This window comes from Astatotilapia calliptera, chromosome 13, assembly GCF_900246225.1.
Source record: "Astatotilapia calliptera chromosome 13, fAstCal1.2, whole genome shotgun sequence".
Lineage (NCBI taxonomy): Eukaryota > Metazoa > Chordata > Actinopteri > Cichliformes > Cichlidae > Astatotilapia > Astatotilapia calliptera.
In genome coordinates this window covers 21,863,462-21,885,069 of record NC_039314.1, presented here as the reverse complement: position 1 = coordinate 21,885,069, position 21,608 = coordinate 21,863,462, and the positions used below count along the sequence as shown (strand labels likewise).

Sequence of the window (21,608 nt, the reverse complement as noted above, 5' to 3'; positions counted from 1 at the left end):
ATTTACGTTGTACATACAAATACTGTATATTCCAAGAATTCATTCAGAGTGCACTAAATTATTTACAGTGTTACAGTTTATTGTGGAGAAACTGTGTTGTGTTGTTTTGTTTGGTTAAGGGATCAGCAACAGCATGCATATTGAGTTAAACAAGTTTTTAGGTTTTTATAGCGCAGCAAATCATCAGACATTTGTAACAACAAAAAAAGACAATGTTGAGCGATAACAGTTATGGTAACAAGTTCAGACAGCCTGCACAATAGTGACTTAGCATTCATCACCTATTCATCATATATGATTCATTCCTCAATGGGACAATCTGCAATTTTTCACCTACAACAGCAAACTTTCAGACAAATTAGAGGACTGCTTGGCTCAACTTATAAATTTATCAAATAGACATTTGATGTTTCATCTCCCCATAACAAATAAAACTTGTCGCTTTACAACCAAATACAGAGCATGTTAAGATCAGGACCTCATTTTATTTGTACGCTTTAAACTGTCCACACTGGGAGATTCAAATTCATTAGTGTAATAGTTAATTGTAAGCTCAACTATTGTGTGTGCATGCTATGGTGTATGCATGCAGTTACTCTTGTGTGTGAGTATGTGCATAGTAATCACTATTAATATGCTTTCACAGCTCGTCGGTCTCTCCATCGAAGGGCACAGCATCCGTCTCCATGTGAATGCTGCTGGGCTCACTGCTGCCCACCCAGCCAATAGGAGTGCGATTGAATGAAGGCCGGCAGCTAATGTCATGATGGTACACCACTGCAGGTTCAGGCTCTTCTTTGGCTGCCTCAGCTTCTGGCAGCTGAAATTTCAGAAACTGATTGGCCTTTTCAAAACCGCCGTAGGGCATGGCACTCCTGTCAAACCAAGGTGAAAGGTTAATTAAAGCTCCTTTTTTTTCACAAATCTTCTACATATCAGACCTCAAGGGAACTACCTGTTGAAACACTTGTACTGGAGTAATTCCTTTTTGGCATTGGGATGTGGCATATTGGTTTGTAGAGTGGCTAACAGACCTTCATCACCCTTCATGGCCTTCTCCCATGGAGACACATAGGTTTTCACATGAATTTGCTGCTTAGTACCGCCATGTTTTCCACCTCCTGTAAAGAAAGTCATCCACATGTGCTGGTAACTAAAACTTAAAAATAAAGGTTGTGGCATGATTGAAATGCCCCTCTTATGCAGGTATTGCTACTAGAAATTGAAAGATTGTCGCAAAATAAACCAGCACAATTTATCTGCAGACAGACAGATTTTATTTTAGCTTTTTCTAAATTTAGTTGTGCTGTTGTTTTATGCAACAATGTGAGGGGTAGGAGCAGCTAAAAAGATCTAATTTTTTTCACTTATAAAACTACCAGAACTGGTGGTTCAATAAAGGATATTTATTTGTATTTTGATATCAGAATACTGACTGTTTGCTTCAAAGGTGAATCCATTCGATGAAACACCATTACTAGCCCAAAAAGACCAGCAGCTGGCCATTCAACTTGTCCAGCATACTTTTTTAACTGGCCCTAGGCTATTGTTGAACTGCACTGTGCCAGAAACTGCGACTTCCTGCAGTGCTTTCTTGATAACCTCATATTGGAACCTGTTTGGGTTTTTTGCACTAAGGCTTGTGTATAGATTAAACGCACAAAGTACCTCATATCAAATAATGAGGTTTAGAGTTGCTCATTATCAGTTTTCTCCAGACTTTAAGCCAAGCTTAGCTAACTAACCAGCTGGTCATGGTGGTTTTAGTACTTTTAGCAAGAAAGCAAATACAAATATTCAACACATTTTTGAATAGTTCAGTGTTTAATAGATATATGTAATTTGGTTTAAAAATAAATAAATATATATATCGTGTACACTGTTATTTTTTATTAATTTATACAGTTGTCCTTCTAGATGTATTTCTCAAGCTGTAAACACACTTTCTTAATGCATTTTAAATAATTTTTGGAGAAATGGCCCTCTGTACCTAAAACAGAATTGCACTACAAATGGCCAAAAGAAAAAGAAATTAGACAAACCTTTTAGTGGAGACCACTCACTACTACCTTCTCCTTTTCCACCTTTCTCGCCCACACCAACTCCTGCACTTCCTGCTCCACTTGCACCTCCCGTTCCTCCTGCTCCTTTGCTTCCAGGCTTTGGGGGAGGCACAGGGGCCCCTCCTCCTGTTTGTAGCCCTACAAAATTCAGACGTCCAGACTCCTTGCTAACAAAATGCCCACCGAGGTTTATTATTTGACCTCCCACTTGACCTCCCAGGGAGGGAACAAACTTCTGCAGGTTGTCCTGAAAGAAAGGGTAAATGGACTGGTTGTTATATAGCACTTTTCTACTGTACCTGAGCACTCAAAGCTGTTTATACAACTTGCCTCATTCACACAACCATTTTTTTCTATGCATAAATGCTATCTATCTAACATTCACACACATTCATGTAGCTTGGGTTTAGTGTTCTGCTCAAGGATATTTGGTATGCAAAGTGGGAGCAGCCAGGGATCAAACCACCAACCTTGCAATTAGCAGATGACCTGCTCTATCTCCAGAGCTTCAGCCACCCCATATAGAGCAAAGTATCACCATTATAATCAATCATACACCATACAATGCTTTGATTTGTATTTACTGAATAATAATGATCAGGACTTGAGCATTATGTTTAGGTTAAAATTATGATTGTGTGGTCTTTATCTGCTTCAAGACCAAAAAACCCTCTTATATCACTGTTAAAATTGATCAGTATGATTATAATTAAAGCCCAGGTGACTTTACATTTAAATAATCACCATCTGCATGCTGGTACTAGGTTTCTTTCAAATATTTATATCAACAAAAGCAAAATTGTAAAGGTAAGGATACAGTTCTTCAGGTGTTACCTTTCTGCATGAGATTCAAAGCTAATTCAAGATTTATTTGCCTCAAATTTGCTTGGATTATCAACCTAGTGTCAATAAATTTGCATTGCAGTGACAAACAAGACTTTATTTTGTTTATGAACTAGGCTCTCACCATGGACTCACTACTGAAGATGTCAGGGTTGTTCTCATAGATGAATTTCTCCACTCTCTGCTGTCTCATCTTGAACATCTTGGATCCTCGGTTCTTCAGCAGGGAAAGCTCCTCCAGCATGATGTCTTTAGGAGTTCTGATCTTTGTTCCCAGGTCAAACTCCGATGCCTCTGGCTCTGACTCATATTCTACGTAAGTGAGAGCCAAACAATGGCTCTAACATTGGTAAATGAGGTTGAAAGTAGTACTAACTCATAAACATTGTTTCATTAAAGAACGGTATCCTTTATCAGTAAAGTAGATTGACTTAATTGTACTACAAATAAGCAGCTAGTTCTCTAATATTTGTACCCCTTTTTGTTTTACCACCGTGTATTTCTGTGTACTGTGTTTATATGAAAGAGCTCTACTGAGCAGTGGTAACTTGGTTTCATAGTCACGTCATTTTATGTAAGCCTTACCATCCTGAGGGATATGTGATAGGTCAGTTATGATCTTGGAGGGCTTTTTCCGCTTGGTTAGGGGAGCAGGTGTACCCAGAGGCATGACTTGAGGGGCCAGGGGAGAACACAGAACATTACCTTTGGTTAGAAAAATGTAGAACAAGTGATGATATTAACCTGAACACATACTTAAGCAATGAAATCCTTATGTTCAAGACTCAAAAGTTAATTAATGTTAAGTAATATCAAAACTTCTCCAGAAAAAAGAAGCTCCTTAAAGGGATTAAGTCTAGATAAATAACATAGAAAACTTTAAGAGGTTTAGTATGAAAAAAAACATAAATTAACAAAATAGAAACCAAATAAGACAAAGTAATTGATACCTTCAGTTGTAGTTTTCTATTTCACACTACACATCCATATTCAAAGGAATTCATAAATCATAAATTGACTGTAAAGCTTTAATTGCACTGAAAGGGGTGTTGTTGCTTCAGTGTTACCATTGATTTGCACCATAGCCACAAAATAACTCTCAACCATCAACACTTTACCACCACGCCTGAAAGTGAATCCCCGGGACCTGAATGTATCAGACAGACTGACAGCAAGGGCCCTCCTCATTTTTCAAGTTCAAACGGGATGTCAGTGCCCTCAGATTTCTTACATTCTCTAGTGAAACAGATGTCTGCCTCGAAGGAAACGTATAGCTCAATATGTGTTTCAGTTTTGTTTGGAGACACAAGATCTGTACACAGTCTGTGCCAATGTAAACAGAACCATGTTATGGTTGAGACAGAAGCCTCGGGCTTATTAAAATGATGGAATTATTCATAATCTTTTATCACAGTCTCTTGCATGGAAACATAAAGGTGGGAAAACTTCCCTCTATCTCATAGGCCAAGCTATCCACTGTGAAAGACATGCATCTGGTTTACATGTAATTATATGCGTGCGTTACATAGTTTCTTATCTTTCTGAACAGGTATCAACACTTTCAGCTCTCACCAGTTTCTTTAAGGCCCAATCAAGTGGCAAAACATCACATCACATCTACTGGCTGTAACTCAACCCACTGAAGCTATTTTTAAAAGCCATTTCCAGCCAAGACATTTTAGCGACATGGAATGGCGTCATTCGGCTATCAAATGGGCTCAACATAACCCTTAAGAACACACCTCCACAAAACAATTCTGACTATATATTTGGCCATCTCTCAAAACAGGTGTACAAACTGGTTTAGTTAATGGATGTTAACGAGGAGGATTTTCAACACTGTCTTTTAATTCCCTTAAATAATTAAAGGCTCAGACAAGTCTGTTCTCAGATTTACCAACCCCTCTCAGGGTTTGGCAGCGCCATATAAAACATATGCAACACCCACCGAGTGAGATGATCAGCACATTTAACCACTCCTTTGATAATTTTAAAAACAGCAAAGGAACTTTTATAGCTATGTTGCATCTGCAATTAATTATTTGTCATAAAATTAAACTGCTAACTGATCATTTTTATTTATTGAACTCTTGAGGTCTTGCATTAGTTTCTCCTTAAGATCAGCTGCAGAAATATGAGTGGGACCACATTGCATGTTAAATCCCTCTCACGGCTTTTGCACTATGCAAAACTGAAATCCTCCCAGTTATCAGCTGTCAGTTGATTGGTAGAACAAATGGACACAGTGATTTGTGGGATGTAGATCCACTCACCGAGTTTTTGTTGTTGTCCTGGCAAGAAAGACAGACCTATAAATACCAAACAGTGAAGAGGAGACCGAGGGACCAATGTTGGTGATCTCGATCACAAGTTTACAAATCCCTCAGTGCCTCTGACCCTACGTTCGCCTGGACCCAGGTCCCGGGAAGTGCAAAACCCAACCAACACTCAGATGGCAGCTCTTTCAGGGGGTTGGGGCTGTTGGTGTTCGTATCAAGACGGGAGGAGGAGGTTGAGGTTGGGTGTATGAATAGGGATTGAGGAGGGGGCAGGGGGGCATTAAAGTCAGGGGAGAAGTCTCTGTTGGCCAGCTGAAACTGCTGATGGTGATATTAAGGGAACAAAATCATTCTCACAGATGGCTCAGAAGCCTATATTTAGTAGCAAAGAGTGAGGGGGACAGAACCCAACTATAATATAACCTCAGAGGACTCTGGGGTGTGTTTAGGGTACACAGAAAGACTTTTCAGTTTCCCTGAACTACTGAATGTGATGGACATGCAGACAATGAGGTGACAGATATTTAAAACATTTTGTGCAAACCATCTGAATGTGGTGGAGTGCAAACCCCAAAACTACCAAAGATATGTCATTATTATCCTTACTGGTAACTGTATATCTTCCATTTTAAAGAAAACACAAATTTTTGCTTTCTTGTGTGCAAATACACAACCTGCCTTTGACGTCACAACTTTTCCCAGGGCTTAAAAAGTCTTCAGTAAATATACGTACTTACATTGTCATAACAACAGAGTTATCCTTTAGGTGAGGGTCTAACATTATTCGATTTTTTCTACATTATTATAGTGATGATAATAGCATGCAATACAGGCATATGATCATGTGGGGGAAAAAAAGGTTTTACAGGGGTCTATGCAATCCTGTGAAAAACTAAGTACATTCAGTAGCTTGTAGAACCACCTTTAGCACCAGTAACTTTAAAGCAATTTTTCTCTATGTAACTTTACGCTCTTACATTGTTGTGGAAAAATTTTGGTCCACTCTTCTTTACAACACTGCTTCAGTTCACTGAGGTTTGTGGGCATTCATTTATGCACAGCCCTCTCAAGATCTCACCATAGAATTTCAGCTGGGTTGAGGTTTGGTCTTTGACTGGGTCATTTCAGCACTCTTTTCTTTTGTTTTTCAGCTTTTCCATAGTAGATTTGCTGCTGTGCTTATCCTGTTTCATGACATGCTTGAACTGCCAAGGAGATGGCCTCACATCTGACTATAGAATGCTTTTGTAAAAAGAGGTGGTGGACTCTGTAATTGCAAGGTGTCTAGATCTTGTGGCTGCAAAAACAAACCCAAATCCCCATAATATCTCTGAGCATTGCATGGTTTGACCTTGGAATTAAATTTGCTGGGATATCCACTACTGGGAAGCTTGTGACATTGTGCCAACGCAACTGAATGCTTCAATCCAGCAAACTGTTTTGTACAATTTTTGTACAATTGATCTATATGCTATGTGCAACATTGTTCTTAAGTTAAACTTCAATTCCAAGTAAGATGTATCTTATTTTACTTTATATATTCTAAAATATTTTATGATGCATGATTCTGAAATGTAGGAAAGCCATCAGACATTGGGTTTTTGACATCAATACAAATGCCCAATATTGTTAGTTTCCTTTATTTCTTAGGGTTAACTTCCTTAAATATTACTCAGGTCAGCTTTATTTCAAAAAGGTTCTTCAGGCTCTTCTTCATAAAGTCTTGATTTCTCATAAATTTTTGGCTCATCTCTGGCCTCCGAAATCTAAAGAAAATTATCTATTTTTATCAAAATGATCACTGCAGAGAAGTGCTTGTAACAAGTGACATGTTTTCAGTCTTTCTTCGAACCAACTGAAGTCTTATATTTAAATAACAATGGTGACACTGTTTAAAATTTGTGTTTTATTTTTATACATACCTCTGCATACATTTCATTATTTCATATGAAATGTAGAAATATCCATGTCCCTTTTTTGATCAATTCAAATGACATTTCAACGAAGTATTAAATGGAAAGCACTAAGATTTGCTGCAGATGTCTTATTTCTAGTACAGCCCATGGAAAACACTCCACGGGATGTTTTCTGCACATCTTGAAATAGAAACTTTCCATAGGCCCCTTTTTTAATGTATCTTTTTTTAAGTAGGTAAATTAAGAAGCAACTCTTAATTACAGTAGGGACCTGGCAACAATTCATTTTCTTTATAAATAAAGAGTATTATGTTTGGATATTAGCAGCTCTATATATAGCCTCCCATGTGAGTGTGGGGCTTGGCCATTTTTAATGCACTGTCAGTGTACACTGATGCCCCACAGCACCACTTAGTGGCAAGTGTTCATGTAGGCAAAAAGAAAAGAAAGAAAGAAAAATATACTGACACACAGTACAACCATATAACATTATTGCATTACATTATAGTCAAAATTTATACATGAATATACATTTTGAGTTCCAGATATAGAATCACACATTCTGTGTGTTGGGAAATGAATAGATGGCATTAAACAACAAGTTTCCAACGATAATGCACTTTTTGAGTATTAATTTTTAATCTTACTAACAGAAAAAAAGTGAAAATAGTATTTTTTTTATACACCAAACCACCCCCGCCCATTTTATATATGTATAATGTCCAGATTTAGCTCACTCCTAGAGTCTTTACTGAAAAGTAAGAAAGTAAGACAAAGATTAGTCAAAAAGATGACTCTTGGAACTGCAGAAGTAATAAACACTGAATCTTTACAATTTAGCACTAAGAAATATGTCAAAAAGAAGCTAACTCAATCTCAAACAACTGCTTCAACATTTGTGTTTAAAATGAGAAAAAAAAAACATTAGAAAATACAAAAAAGGACATGTTGTATGCTATAAATTGTACTGACCGGGTATCTCTCCAATATGATGATATGATACTTAAAACTTTACCCCATACTATAGTTTTTGAAGTTTCCTCCTGTGAAATATATGATGAAACATCCAAGGTTTCAATGGTCATGTCTGTTAGTCTGTCACATTAAATTGATGGAGTTTTGCTACTCTAGGATATATCCCATAATATAGATCCTCAGAGCTGTTTATAGAAAAAAAGAAAGAAATTACACTTTGGCTTTAAATTGTGACATTTGGAGTGGTTGTGCATTTGATCTACCTACAATTTTTAACAATACTTAAATGTATTTTCCAGCCCTGAAATTTTAATGTGGCTAGCTCCAATGTTAGAATTTTGATCTTTATCTATACTTTAAGAACTCACAAAATATTCATTGAAGGTAGAATTTTTCATGGCTTTATTAAATGTGATAAAGTTGTTGTACAAACAAAAATGAGCTGATTCTAATCAAGCTAGACACACTCACTGATTTTTTCATAGAATGACCCAATAGGTTCCTTATGTGAAAATATAATTCATATTCTATTATATTATCTGAGTTACTATTTTTATTAACGAGCTACAAACCTATGTAATTTATAAAATTAGTCTGAAGTTAAAAAACAAACAAACTCTGCACTGGTAATAATTTTTATCTTTTAATCCTTTTTTAATGTTTAAACTACTATACAGTTACATTTACTTCATTGTTCAGTTACAAGTTCCATTTCTGCATGCTTTTTGTCATACATTAAAAGACTAACCAACAGAGGGCAGTATAAAATCAGACATGTCAGACAGCTGGAGAGCCTTGAAGTCTAATTTTATTCCTCTAAAAATATCTTGTCATCTCTCAGTATAAACTTCTACTCAGCATTAATAACAAACATTTTTCACACTCATTATTTAATCCATGTACTTTCAGAAACTCACACTGTACACCTCAGCATATTTATATCTAAGATCTAGTTTTCTAATGACATAATGAAAACAAGAACAAGCTTGAAGAGAAACTGTATTTTAAAAAGGGTAAAAAATCAAAAAAAAAAAATCTACCAAGAGTACCACAAATATAACACAACAGTCTTTCTGTGTTTCTTACTTGTTCCTTTAACATATTCAGTCTTTGGAAGCACATATTCATCAAACATATTTCTCCTTACTTTTTAACAGCACCCATTGTTATTTAGAACACAACAGCTAAACCTCTGTGCTTCTGTCCAACAAACTTCATGGCTCAAACTTTCCTGGTCATTCTAATTTAATTTCTAGAGGCTGTGAGGTATCAAACCAACAGACAGAAGTCTGACTTTGATTGTGACCACTTCAGTGAAATGGCAACACCAGAACTGTGACCCCATTACTCCTAAATATGTCCTCGTTCCACAGCCGCTCTCTTTTCATGAACCCTTTCAGAAGGGCCAGTGCTTCTCTGTCTATCTACTTCCCCATGCATTCCCTCTGAATAAATTACAACTTTACAAAACAAAATACACATTTCTTCATCTGTGTTATTTGTTTAATAAAAGTTATGAATTTACATATAGTTGCAAAGTGCAACTATATGACTCTGGTGTGTCTAGGTGGTAAATAGAAGCAGTGATATCCAGTAACAAGTGTTCATTCAGTGACAGCCCAGGCACTTGTTGTTTGTGACCTGGACTAAAAAGATAGCATTTCTCTCTAGTTATAGTGAGTGGAGGTATCTGACTTGTTGCAAGAGCAAACCTTGCCTTCACTTATAGACCCTAGCGAGCTGAGGTGTTTAAAAAACAGCATCATTTAAACACCCATGAGTGTACATGACTGAATAGGGCGAGTACTGTGAATTACATGTTATAAGATCCACCTACTCCAGTCTACATCACACAACATATATTTTTAGTGGTTTGAGCTTTGCTCATAATGGCATTCGTTCATTCATTGTTCACTTTTCAGACATTTCAAGTTTCAAAGAATAATTCAGTACAGGCTCTGTTTAGATGGGTTTTCCGCTAAATTAGTAGAAGAGATCTCCAGAAGCCTTACACAAACCTCCCCCAGGACAGGCATATGGTGGGCTATACAGTGTATGGCAATATAGTTTAAAACTAGTGTGACTCATTTAATCTGTTTGCAGCAAAATAAAATGTGATAAGCAGCATTTTGAGCAAAAAAAAAAAAATCTTTTGTTCTCATTTAACTTAACTCACCTGTTTTTTATATTTCAATTTCATACTCAATTGCCATTTTATGTTACTTCAGCAGCTAATTTTTGCAGATGAGTCCTGATCTTTGCCCATCAGTTTCCCAAAGCATAAAACATCTTTAACTCCATGTTTTTTCTATCAACCAATTAACAAAATTGTCAGATATATTTCTGTCCATGATTAATTAGCCTTTTCATGAATATGAAGATGTCCAAGCATGGTACTGACTGCTTCATTGCCCTCAGATTGCCCCTGGCCTCCAGACACGGGGCTGAACACCTCCCTTGGTGGCCACAAATCGTGGTTTAGGTGCCTGTACTGGGTTGGACTTGAGTGGAGGCAGAGAGGCAAGGATGCTGAGCTCAGGAGCACTCTGAAACTGTTTGGCTGACTGGAGCCCAGTGGTATATGACACTGGAGCATACGGTGTTGGGACTGCAGGGGGCACTGGGTTTGGAATGGGAGTGGCAGAAAATTTTGGAAGGTTGGGTGGTCCAGTTGGTTGGGACAGAGGTGCAGCTGGGGTTGGTATACTGTCTGGTGCTGTTGTCAAGGCAGAGACTGGAGTTGGAGTGAAGGTTTCAGGAGGTGGGGAGGTCATGCCAGAGTGAGTCAAACGTTCTCCAAGGCAAGTAGCTGAGCGTGGTGCAAGGACTTTAGGAGCGAGAGATGGACCGGACATAGGTGTAGGTGTGGAGAATCGCTTGACCTCATAGACACGGGCTGTTTTGACGGGGATCTGCCTTGGTGAGGTCAAGGAGCTTCCCACCATTGGTGGTATGTAGTCACGCTGCTGGGCTTGGTAAGAAGGCATAGCTGCTAGATTAGCAGCGCTGCCCCCATAGTTAAACATGGCAGAATTGAGCTGATAGGGTTGCCTTCTCATGAAATCCAGTGCTTTGATGCCCTCTCTTGGAGAGCTTCCTCTACCCCTGTTGTCTGGCTTGTTTGTTTCTCTCTGAGGCCCAGTAGGGATAGATGGGGCCAAAAGTGGGTTGTACCCAATTGGGGGCGGTGCACGGACATTTGGGGAGTATTTCCATTGAGAAGGAAGTGAAGGATTGAGGGAGGAACCAAGGGGTTGTGCTGCACTGTGCATTGTCCCTTCCTTCTGGTAAGTAGTCTCGGGTGGAGTGTCCACTACATACATACCCATACGGCTCTGCCTTTTGGCAAACAGTTGGGCCCCCTTACCTCCTGCTTGGAGAATCTGTGGAGCTTCGTGAACAACTCGTGGTTTGGGTGCCACTGGAGGAGGCACCTTTCCTATGCCAGCCTCATCACTTCTAATTTCCTCAGAATCATCATAGATATTCTCGTCGGGTGGTTGGCCATAGTTGTGTCGGCTGGATCTGTCATCCAGATTCTGCACCATAGACAACAGTTCAGGATTGGGGGATTTCTTTTTAACATCTGGCACATTGAACATTGGTTTGGGTTTCCCATTACGCCTTCGAGCCTCAAGCAAGATTCCTGTGCGACCTGTTGGACCAGGAACTGGGGTTGGTGCTACAGTTTCAGACTGGGAGACCACTGACACTTGAGACAAAGGTGCAATTGAAGATTGCAGTGGTAGTTGAGCAACTGGTGTTTGAAGGGGAGACACTGTGATAACTTGGTCAGCTGACACAGGAATTTGGGATGTAGGTGGACCAGGGACTAGAATCACTGGTACATGTGGTGCTGGTGGTACTGATGGAATAGAGGCTGGAGTCACAATTGGAAATGGAGCCTGCTGAACAGTAGTAATTGGTGGTGTTGACTGCACACAAGTAGAAAGGGATGGAGGGTGGTAGGTAACAGGAGCTTCTGGCTTTGAGACCAAGGAACTTTGAAGTATGGAAGTTTGTGGCGAGATCACTGATGAAGTACCAGGGGATAGCTGTGAAGTTCCTGCTGTATTGTTAATGTCTAGTTCATATGTAGTGGAAAATGGTGGCGGCACAACAGCTGTTGAGGCAGGACGCTGGGTTGTCTTTGTGACAGGTGGCCGGAACGTCACAGGGGCAGTTGCAGCCCGAATGCTGATAAAGCCAGGGGTAAAAGGACGTGCTGTCCTGTTGAGAACATTACTCACAGGTAGTTCTGGCAATGGTGTTTCGGCTGGTTGACCAGGACTGGTCAGAATGGTAACTGAGGCAGTAGCTGGTTTGGGTGCCACTGGTGGAGATGACTCCTCCATGCTAGCTGTGCTGACTGCAGAGTAGGATAGGTCTCCATTAGTCATTCCACGGGATGCAACAGGAACTGGACCTGGGGCTTGTGATAGGATTGATTGTGTGGATATAGTTCCAGGTAGTGTTATGTGCTGAGGTTGTAAGTTTATTTGTGGCTCTACTTCTTGTTGTGACTGAAACATCTGGAGTATCTGAGGTTCCTCATGGACTTGGGATTGTGGAGGTATTTGAGGTTTTGCTGCTTCTGCCTTCTTGGCATGCTCAGCAACCCTTTTTCTCTGTTGCTCAAATAACTGGGCACCCTTGCCCACAGTGTCACTCAAACCTGGACTCGGAGCATCCTCTGCTCCATCCCCACGACCTTCAGTACCTGCTGTTGCCCTCTTTTCCAGCATATCCAGATAGTCACTGTCCCAAGTCGGGTCCGGAACTGATGAAAAACCTTCCTCATCAAACTCAGATTCACTGCCAGGAAGTACCCCATCCTCCTCTTGTGAGTCCTGACACCTGTCCTCATCAACACTACCAAAGCTAGTGAGTGTGTACTTCTTGGAGCGCTGCCTTCTCTTCTTGAACATTAGCACACCTTTTGAGTGAGGATTAGGAGCATCTGTCAGAAGAGAGGCGATTGTTCTACACTTGCTTTTGGCTTCCTTTACTTGTTTGTCTTGCTGTGTATCCCCTCGATTCAGTTCTGCAGGATATGAAAGTCAAAACTATTAGAAGTTGTTATGCAGTGGCATAATGTAAAGTAAATCTTAGGGTCAGAATTTCAAAAGGAAAAGATTTAGCCTTTGAAAGAATGAACTCTGACATAAGCTTCTAAACCTGTCCTGTCTGCCTGTCCAACAGGCATCCATCTCTTAACTTGCCACAGTAGCACTTCCAGGAAAATTCCACAGAAGCTTTGAGCTTATCACATTAGCTAAGGTGAAGGATAAATTTGCACATTGTTAGGGTCATGTACTCTGACATCTAACTTTAATGAAAGTATTTGCATTCTAATGGAAACTTTGATGTCATAGGTGACTGGAAGGAGAACTTCAAAAGGCATACATACCATATCCTTTAACTTGTTATGGTATTAAACAGATCATAGGCAATCTAATTCTATTACCCTGGTATAAATGCCACATGAAGCGGAATTTTAATTTGTTTAGGACATGGTTCTTAAGTAGGACATTAGAATGTCAGTGATGGCAAGGAGGAATTCCAAGAATCAATTAAGGATGATAGACAGAATGACAAATTTTAGGAAAGAATGCTTAGTCATTTTCTGTGCTTTCATCACTATCGCATTTTTTTAACCTCTCTTCAAAGATTGTGAAACTATTGAGTCAAGGTTTATGTAAGCACATCATTTTAATTGATGCATTTTGAAAAGCATAAAAATGCATTTGCAATTTTAATAAGAACCAAAGTACATCATATTGAGTATTACAGAACAAATCACATATTATTGTTCTTTTAATATACAGTAAGAAAAAAAAAGTAAGAAAAGAGTAAAGGGGATGAGAGCAGCAAGAGCTCTAGATATTATCCTCGGTTTGCCACCTGATATCAAAAAGCAGTTGGTTTTCTGGGCTCCTAGGTTGATTGCTGGGGTTTTTACATAACTGGAGGAACATGCGTTAAACTATATGACTATGCCCTGTTATCAGATTTGACACCCACCCACTTTGAGCTTCAAACCTCAAAAAACATTTATGCGTGGCTAGTTTTGCTAATTGTCATATTAAACAAATCACACTGGACACGTTAGTCTTTTTGATTAAGCTTGATTAAGCTTCATATCACACTATTCCGACAGTATTGGTACAATTAATTTGGTATCAGTGATGTTTCCAGAGTATCAATGGATATAAATAGCTAATGACCAGCTTCAAAACTCGGCTGGTGACTCTAGGGTAATTATAAACAGGTACCATATATAGATAAATACTGTAGTTCCAAAACTGATCTGTTTTAGCTCCCTAAAGCGCTGTTTTAAATCAATAACTGACCTCTCTTGACGCACTGTTTAGAAAAAGGTAAGGCGTATTTGTTTGATTTTTAATTTTTGGATCATTTGTATCATAATCATAAACTCCCACCAAATCATAATAGGATATTTATTTAACTTTTACATGTGAGGCACAAGTTGATCCCAGTGGCCTTCTCCAGGTGTACTTACTGGCTTGCTTGGCCTTTTCCATGTATGTTGTTGTAAGCTCATCATCGATGGGTTTATTCACAGGACCCACCATGGGCACGAGCTGGTTACGGGAGCCAAGCATCAGAGCCTCCTTTGCCCTCTCAGGGGATACCAGTGGCACATTGGCAGGCTCTAAAAAGCCACTATCCTCCTCTTGCCCTGCATCCCGTGGCCCTTGGTCATCTGCTGAGGATATGATAGAGGAAGTCTCTGTCGATGTCTGGGAAGACCACATTCCGGGACCATGAGGTTGGTAAATCACTTCCCTTCTAGCCACCCCTGGCAGACCTCCTCCTCCATTTCCCTCTCCACCATCCAATAAACGGGGGTAAACATGTGCATCTGGAGCGCTGTCATAGCCACTCATTTCTGATGTCTCCCCACCCTCAGGAGAGGTTCGTCCTGTGGGTTTCCCAGGGTTGGAGTTGCTGGGGCTTCTGCGTTTCTGCCTGCGTTGTCTCTCGTAGCCTGCCACATCTGCATCACTATCAGTCTCGCCATAGTAAGCCTCGCTCCCAGGTGGCGATGTCAAGCCGCTGGTTAGGGTGGAGCGGCTACGATGGACTTCGCGGACAGGTGCATGGTGAGGGTGATTTGGTGACATAGCTCGCAGAGCAGCACGGTACTCTTTGTCTATTCGGGGAGATGGGGCTCGGGTCACAAGCACCACAGACTGAAAACCAGCAGGTGCCCTGAAAACAAGTGCAAAGGTTAAAATAGTATTAATGTCAATTAGTACCTTTGAATGTGATATCATAACTTTTTTTATTTTTAGTATACGCTGTCTTCTTGTTTTTTAATTCATTTTAAATACAGGGCAGCAAGTATCAAGTCAGTGCATTTTACACTTTTCTTTATCTATTACAATGAGCTGCTGATGCTTTAAGATTGAGAAGAGTTTACTTTCTCTTGTTCTTCTGACCTTTTGACCCGGATGTGTAATATCCCAGGGGAACTGTCGATGAGGTTCATGGCCTGGGCATGGGAGAGCATTGCACATGGCTGCTCATTGATGGAGACCAGCTCATCAGCCTCCCGCAACCCAGCCCTGCATGCCTTGCTGCGTTTGCGCACCTGCATATAGGCAAAACAAGTTAAAAGCTGAAATACTAAAAATAACTGAAAATCTAAATTTTTTGACCCGTTGTATGAAGAAATATTGTTTCAGTCATTTGGTACAAGTCCCTGATAACCTACAAGAAGAGACATCCAGGACTATTTAGAATAGAATAGAATAGAATAGAATAGCCCTTTATTGTCCTTGTACATGTACAATAACATTTTATGTCTTAAATCAGGTATAAAGGCCTTGCAAGCAGAAGTTTTTAATAATAAAAGAATGAGAATAGACTTCCTCAGTAAACCTTCCTTAGTAAAAGGAAGTAAACTTCCTTTCTCTGTTTTAAATTAATAGTGATTACATGCTACCAAAACAAAATACCTTTACTGTGAAATACCTTTTAAATATTTAGAGTGTGCAACTGTTCATATCCTGCTGAATGATGTCATATTTACTTTTTATTGTTCCAGGATTTTATGAAACTAAACATAACTTGAGGCCAAGTCTCAGCCCTGCCACCTTACTTTGAAGGGCTGTACAAGTTGTATAGTACAGAGTTGTGATAATTTTTTCCCAGAGAATGATCAGGGAAAGACCAGCTTTTGTAACGCTTTTGATTAGAAAATTAAAAAAACAACAGAGCTATGCTGCTGTCTTGGATTGGTTTGTGATAATGACTGACAAAGACAGAGACCAGATTCTGCACTGACAGCTCGATCTTGCTGCAGACATATGCCACATATTACAGCTCGAGTGGAGCTCTCATACACACTTTAACAAGGAAATGCCAGCCAGAAGCCATCTTCATTTGGTGCTTTGCTATTTGTGCCCAAGGTCTGTCAGGACCGTGGCGTTTTGCCCACTCTAAACTGCCTCAGGTCTGTGCAAGCTATAGTAAATCTAAAACAGAGGCCTGAAGATGTTCCTATTTTTTAAGCTAACAGTGCAGTTTTGATTACGCTCTACAAAGGCATATATGAAAGAAATTTTTAATATTAGAATTAGTAGATGGAGAAGCATTGCTTTGGTTACCTTAACTAGTTTTCTTTCCAGCTATTCTAGTTTGTCTGTAATTAAATCCCATGTCCCCATTTAGCTAAGCCTTTTAAAATGGTCCGTGCTTACTTGTGGCAGGGATGTCTGTTATTCATTCACGCAGTCACTTTGTGGCCACAAATCATAACAGTTATAATAGCCTTACATGCGTGCACACATTCACCACATGGGGAAGTACAAAAATACACTTAAAGTCATATAAATAAACATAGAAGCATGCACATGCTGTCTCAACGGCACAGACCCAGGACTGACACACCAGCTCTTTTCAGTGCAGCCACACACTGCTCCACCTGTTTGGGATGATATAGTGTGAGACCTGACAAGATTACAGCTTCCTCCTCTCAGGGGTGAAGGAGCACATTGTTTTAGATGATCAGACAGAACCAGCTGTCCACCTTCGTAAAGGTGACTTGGTGTCCCGAGGCCAGCTTGTCTACATGTCACTCTTCATAACTCAACAACGTAGAATCACTCATGAAAACATATTAAAAGTTTACTTAGACAATCTAAGCCAGTAACATTTTCCAAAGGATAATTATTTTGCCAGTGCAAATATTATATATGAACTCAACTGTGGAAGATAATGAGTTACAGTACAGGTATATATCAGTGCATTATACAAATAAGGATGCAAGATTCATTGCACAGAAGAACTGGCCATACTAACATTTGAAATTGAAAAAACAGGATAATTTGAAAATTATCCTGTATCCTGTGAAAAAACAGGATATAATACAATTTCCCTGACCTACTGTGCCAAGTAGATAGATTCCTGTATTTTGTAATATAGAGATCATTTTTAAAGGGGGGGGGGGGCTTCATTTGAATTAACACCACGCCATATGTGATGTCAGAGCAGCAACAATCTGGAGTAAAAGATGTCAAACGATTAGTAATTCTTTTTGATGTGAACCTACAAGGAAGTGACGATTAGCATCAAGACGATTAGTGCATGTTCAGAAATAGTGTATGAGGCTAATTTTTAAATACTGAGCTGAAACATACACCTTGGCTGACCTAGAGACCTGATGCTTCTCAGCTATAAATAGCCACCTTCAAAAGTACTTCTGCTCAGTCAACAATTATGGAAAGTATGTGTGGATGAATCTATTTTTCATATTATGCTAATATACATTCATAAAGTGTGTGCAATATAATGTGTTCAATACAAACAAATGTACATATTAAGTCAGAAAATAAAAAGAGAAGCTTATATCAGAGGTGCTATTTTTTATATACTTGGGAGCCAAATGAATCCTTTTATCCAGTATATGTTCCCCATCTCATATCATGCCACATTCTGAAATCCTAAATGGAGATCAAGACTGAAATTTGGACTGCTCCATTTCTGCCAAGTGTTGGTACCAAATTATTGCCCATGAAGAATTTGCTTTTGGAGAGTAAAATGAGCTGAGTGACTCCATGTGAGAATTCGAAGGTTAAATATTTCCTTTACCTTCAGTGGACTCAAGGAAATGTGAATATTTAACTAGTCTGCAATTCTCAAAAATGGAATAAAGATTTTTTTTAACATTATAAACAAATATATTATAAAGAAATAACCTGAGGTCACTACATTTTGCTTACTTGTATGTTTTTCACTCTTGTAATTTTACTTTACAATAAAAAAAACCAACTGAATGTATCCTTCAAGATTATCGGGTGTGGCCAGGTTAATTGAAGCGTTTCTTGAATGAAATTATGATGTTGTTCAGAGGTGTAGGGCGCACTGTGGCCAGCAACAGAAAAAAATATTTTCTGCAAATGTTACTTGATTTCTGGGTTACTATCATTTTCTTTAATGCTGAGCTTAACAGGCAAAGCAGTCAGAGGAAGATATGCAACAGGGTGGCCTAGCATTCCCACCTATCTGTACTTGAAGTTTAAAGTTCACCCAATCAATCATCAGTACAACTCTACATAAAAAAAGTTTTCAAACAAGATGATGACTCATATTCAGGCCCCAAACCAACATTGAACACTGCCAATGTTCCTTTAGCTCTACACAATAAAACTCTGTTGCTGTTTCTCTTCTGCTTGGTGACGCTATTGACTTTAACACTGTTTTGTTCTTTTCACTGTTGTCTTAGCAAACTGTGAAATACTGGCTTCTGTCCAACATACTGAGTGACTCGCCTTACCTTCGCTACCTGGAGTGGTTTCTGGTGTTCCACGCCTCCCTGGAGACGAAACCCCCATGGCGCTCCACCAGACAATGTAATTATCACTTCCTCTACAACCATTGTTCTTCTCTCTGGATCTTCTTTTTTATCTTTTCTTCTTTTTTGTAGTTATTTTCTTTTCTTCTAAGGTTTTTAATCATTCATCTGAGGACCCCCCTCAGTGCTTTGGCCCTAGTCAGGGCCCCATCGGAGAGCTCTGGCCTGCTCTCGCCTAGCACACTGTCCGGGTGCTGACTTCCCTCTGAGCTCGCACTCACACCTGAACACACAAACATGCAAGCACACACACGCACACACACACTTCTGTGTGCCCACCCATACTCCGTGTCAGCCAACTACCATCGCCAAAGGAAAAAGAGAGGGAGAAGGAGAGAGAAATATGATGGGAGGGGGTCTGTGTCTGCTTACACAGAGGAATGCCTGCCCCAAATGAGGGAGGGGAGGGTCCAGCTCAACACTTGTCCTGTCACTCAGACCTGTGCCACTGGGTGCTGTCCTATTTTTGAAATTGGAAGGCACCGCCACCTTCAATGTCTTGCCTGCTCCTCTTCAGATCAATGCAAAGTTACCATTCAGAACATCCAAATGCCAGTGTTTCATATCTGGCATTTTAGGTCGGTAGTAACCTTTAGCAGAGTCACTCTCCCATCTCGCGACAGCTTTGCCATGAGTGAAGACACCACTTATGATTAATTACTTTAAATACATTTTTTTCTGTTGAGAAACATTATCCATGTGGACAGTAAGTGGAGATTGTGGCGCCGTCAGTCATTAGTGCATGCATTCTGCCAGATCCTCTGGAAACATGCAAGGCTGTCATCATAGAGTCTTTGGAAGAAATACTAATGCTCTGGATGAAGAATCTGCATTGCTACACTGAGATTTGACCAAAGTTTATCCACAAGCATTCACATTATTGACTGAATGGCACATACAGAAGTATCCCATGATCACATAATTGTTTAAAAATAAAATGAAAAAGTTGTTTTGCTAAAAGATTTTTGGAACAGTTTGTTGTTAATTAAATTAGAGGTAATATAACGCCTCTCTTTGCAGGCAGACATGCATCCCACCGCATGTTTACCTTTATGCACATCGATCGGTCACAGCTAGATGCCACATTCACACACGCAGCCAAACTCTTGGATATGTTGGCTGCTGCAGATAGTCTGAACAGAGACATTTCACACACAAACCAAGCTAAGAGACTGGATGTCTGAGAAGCTGTACCTTAGTGCACAGTGATGCTTTGTGCTAAACGCTGCTGTCACAAAGTGCCATAAGTGGCACTCAGAAAATCCTGAATCAAGTCAATTGTAGAAACATAACTCTACTCGGGGGGAAGCTTTTTAAATTCTTAGGCAAAGTGAGCAAGTGCTTTTTACCAGATTTGGCTATGTAAAGTTTATATGCAGTTCTTATGCTTTTTAAGCATTGGTGATATGTCTAGTAATTATTAATACTTTAAGTGTGGCCTAAAGCAACAGATGTCTTCATAGTGTTTTTTTTTTAACACTGAACACGAGTCACAAGATGAAACAATGACAAAAGTTTTGATTTTAAGTTAAGGATGATCCAGAGTAAAATTGGTCCTTTTTTTTTTTTTGCTTTGTTTGTATCTTTTCTTAATTTCATGTCATTTTAATGATTTGATCTTAAACTTCATCCAATTAAAATAGATTGCATTAAAAGAAGTTCAGTGCATGTAAACTTGTTTAAATTATGTTGTATTGTCCTTTGGGGCACTGACAGACCTTTTAAACCTGTTGATGGAGGGTGAATGATCCTCTTGCAAGAAAGCCAACACTGCTATTATCAATGCGGTGGGAGGTTACCGATGATAGTTGCTCCCTTTGGCAGCCTTGCTCTGCAGCTGTTTCCAGACCTCAGGATAGTAACCAGGATCAGTCCTGGGTCAGCCACTGAGAAAAAAATGTCACACTGTCTTCCTAGAGCCAATGTCAGATCTAATAGAATACCACAGTTAAAGAAGGTACTGAACAAAACTGATACACCGTATTTTATTATTTTTATTTGATGCATTAGAACAAGTGTGGTATTAGTGGGACCTCTGAACCAACAGTTGGGAAGAGTAGTTGTGGTAATTGCTCCCCCTAGTGGTTAAAAACATGCTTGCTCTTAGCATCCCTGAGTTTTTACATAATTTCACAGTTTTAATGGTAATTTCTGTCTCTTTTGAGGTTAAAAAAAAGCCAATATCATTACATAATTTTAGAAGTTACAGAGAAATTTCTAATACCATCTTTCTGGAGAATACAAATTCTCCAATCCATATGAATCCAAACACTAATATTGGTAATAATGTTGGGAAAAACTTGAAGGATCTCTGACTGTCTGGGAAGTCAGACCATTTCCAGACACTCTCACAGAGCAGTGAGAAATGTTTGAATACAAAAATACATTTGTGATATTGTATGACCGACTTGCACAGTTAAATAAACACAGTGTGTCTTTGCTGAAAGGGACTATGTCTCTGCTAAACTAAACACTGCAGTGTGAATAGTTGTGGTTTCAGTTAGAAAAACTGCATAAGTCAGGAAGAGGTCTGCTCAGTCATTCTATCCAGGACAGGAGCTGCCTGCCTGGAAGCATGTTTTTTTTCCTTTTTCTTTTCTGTGGACATGGGAGAATTTCTAAATGATGCAGTGTCTTTGTCCTGCTCATG

The 21,608-nt window shown here is 39.4% G+C and overlaps 2 protein-coding genes across 3 annotated transcripts; both read right to left on the bottom strand.

Annotated features, from left to right (window-relative positions):
• Positions 1 to 58: 58 nt before the first annotated feature.
• myoz1a (myozenin 1a) lies at positions 59 to 5,419 on the bottom strand. Of its 2 annotated transcripts, none has more exons than XM_026190883.1 (6): positions 5,180 to 5,419; positions 3,492 to 3,578; positions 3,031 to 3,218; positions 2,043 to 2,310; positions 956 to 1,121; positions 59 to 875 (listed from the first exon to the last, which is right to left on the bottom strand). In XM_026190883.1, exons 2-6 carry the CDS (start codon positions 3,574 to 3,576, stop codon positions 641 to 643), a joined length of 942 nt encoding a protein of 313 aa, XP_026046668.1. In that variant the 5' UTR covers positions 3,577 to 3,578; positions 5,180 to 5,419; the 3' UTR covers positions 59 to 640. The 2 variants fall into 2 exon arrangements, with proteins under 2 accessions (XP_026046668.1, XP_026046669.1); XM_026190884.1 differs by having other exon boundaries at positions 956 to 1,118.
• A 3,286-nt stretch (positions 5,420 to 8,705) lies between these two features.
• Positions 8,706 to 19,700, bottom strand: synpo2la (synaptopodin 2-like a). The gene is made up of 4 exons (XM_026189992.1): positions 18,881 to 19,700; positions 15,543 to 15,694; positions 14,600 to 15,312; positions 8,706 to 13,120 (listed from the first exon to the last, which is right to left on the bottom strand). The coding sequence occupies exons 1-4, from the start codon at positions 18,980 to 18,982 to the stop codon at positions 10,491 to 10,493; spliced, it is 3,597 nt and encodes a 1,198-aa protein (XP_026045777.1). The 5' UTR covers positions 18,983 to 19,700; the 3' UTR covers positions 8,706 to 10,490.
• Between the last annotated feature and the right edge of the window lie 1,908 nt (positions 19,701 to 21,608).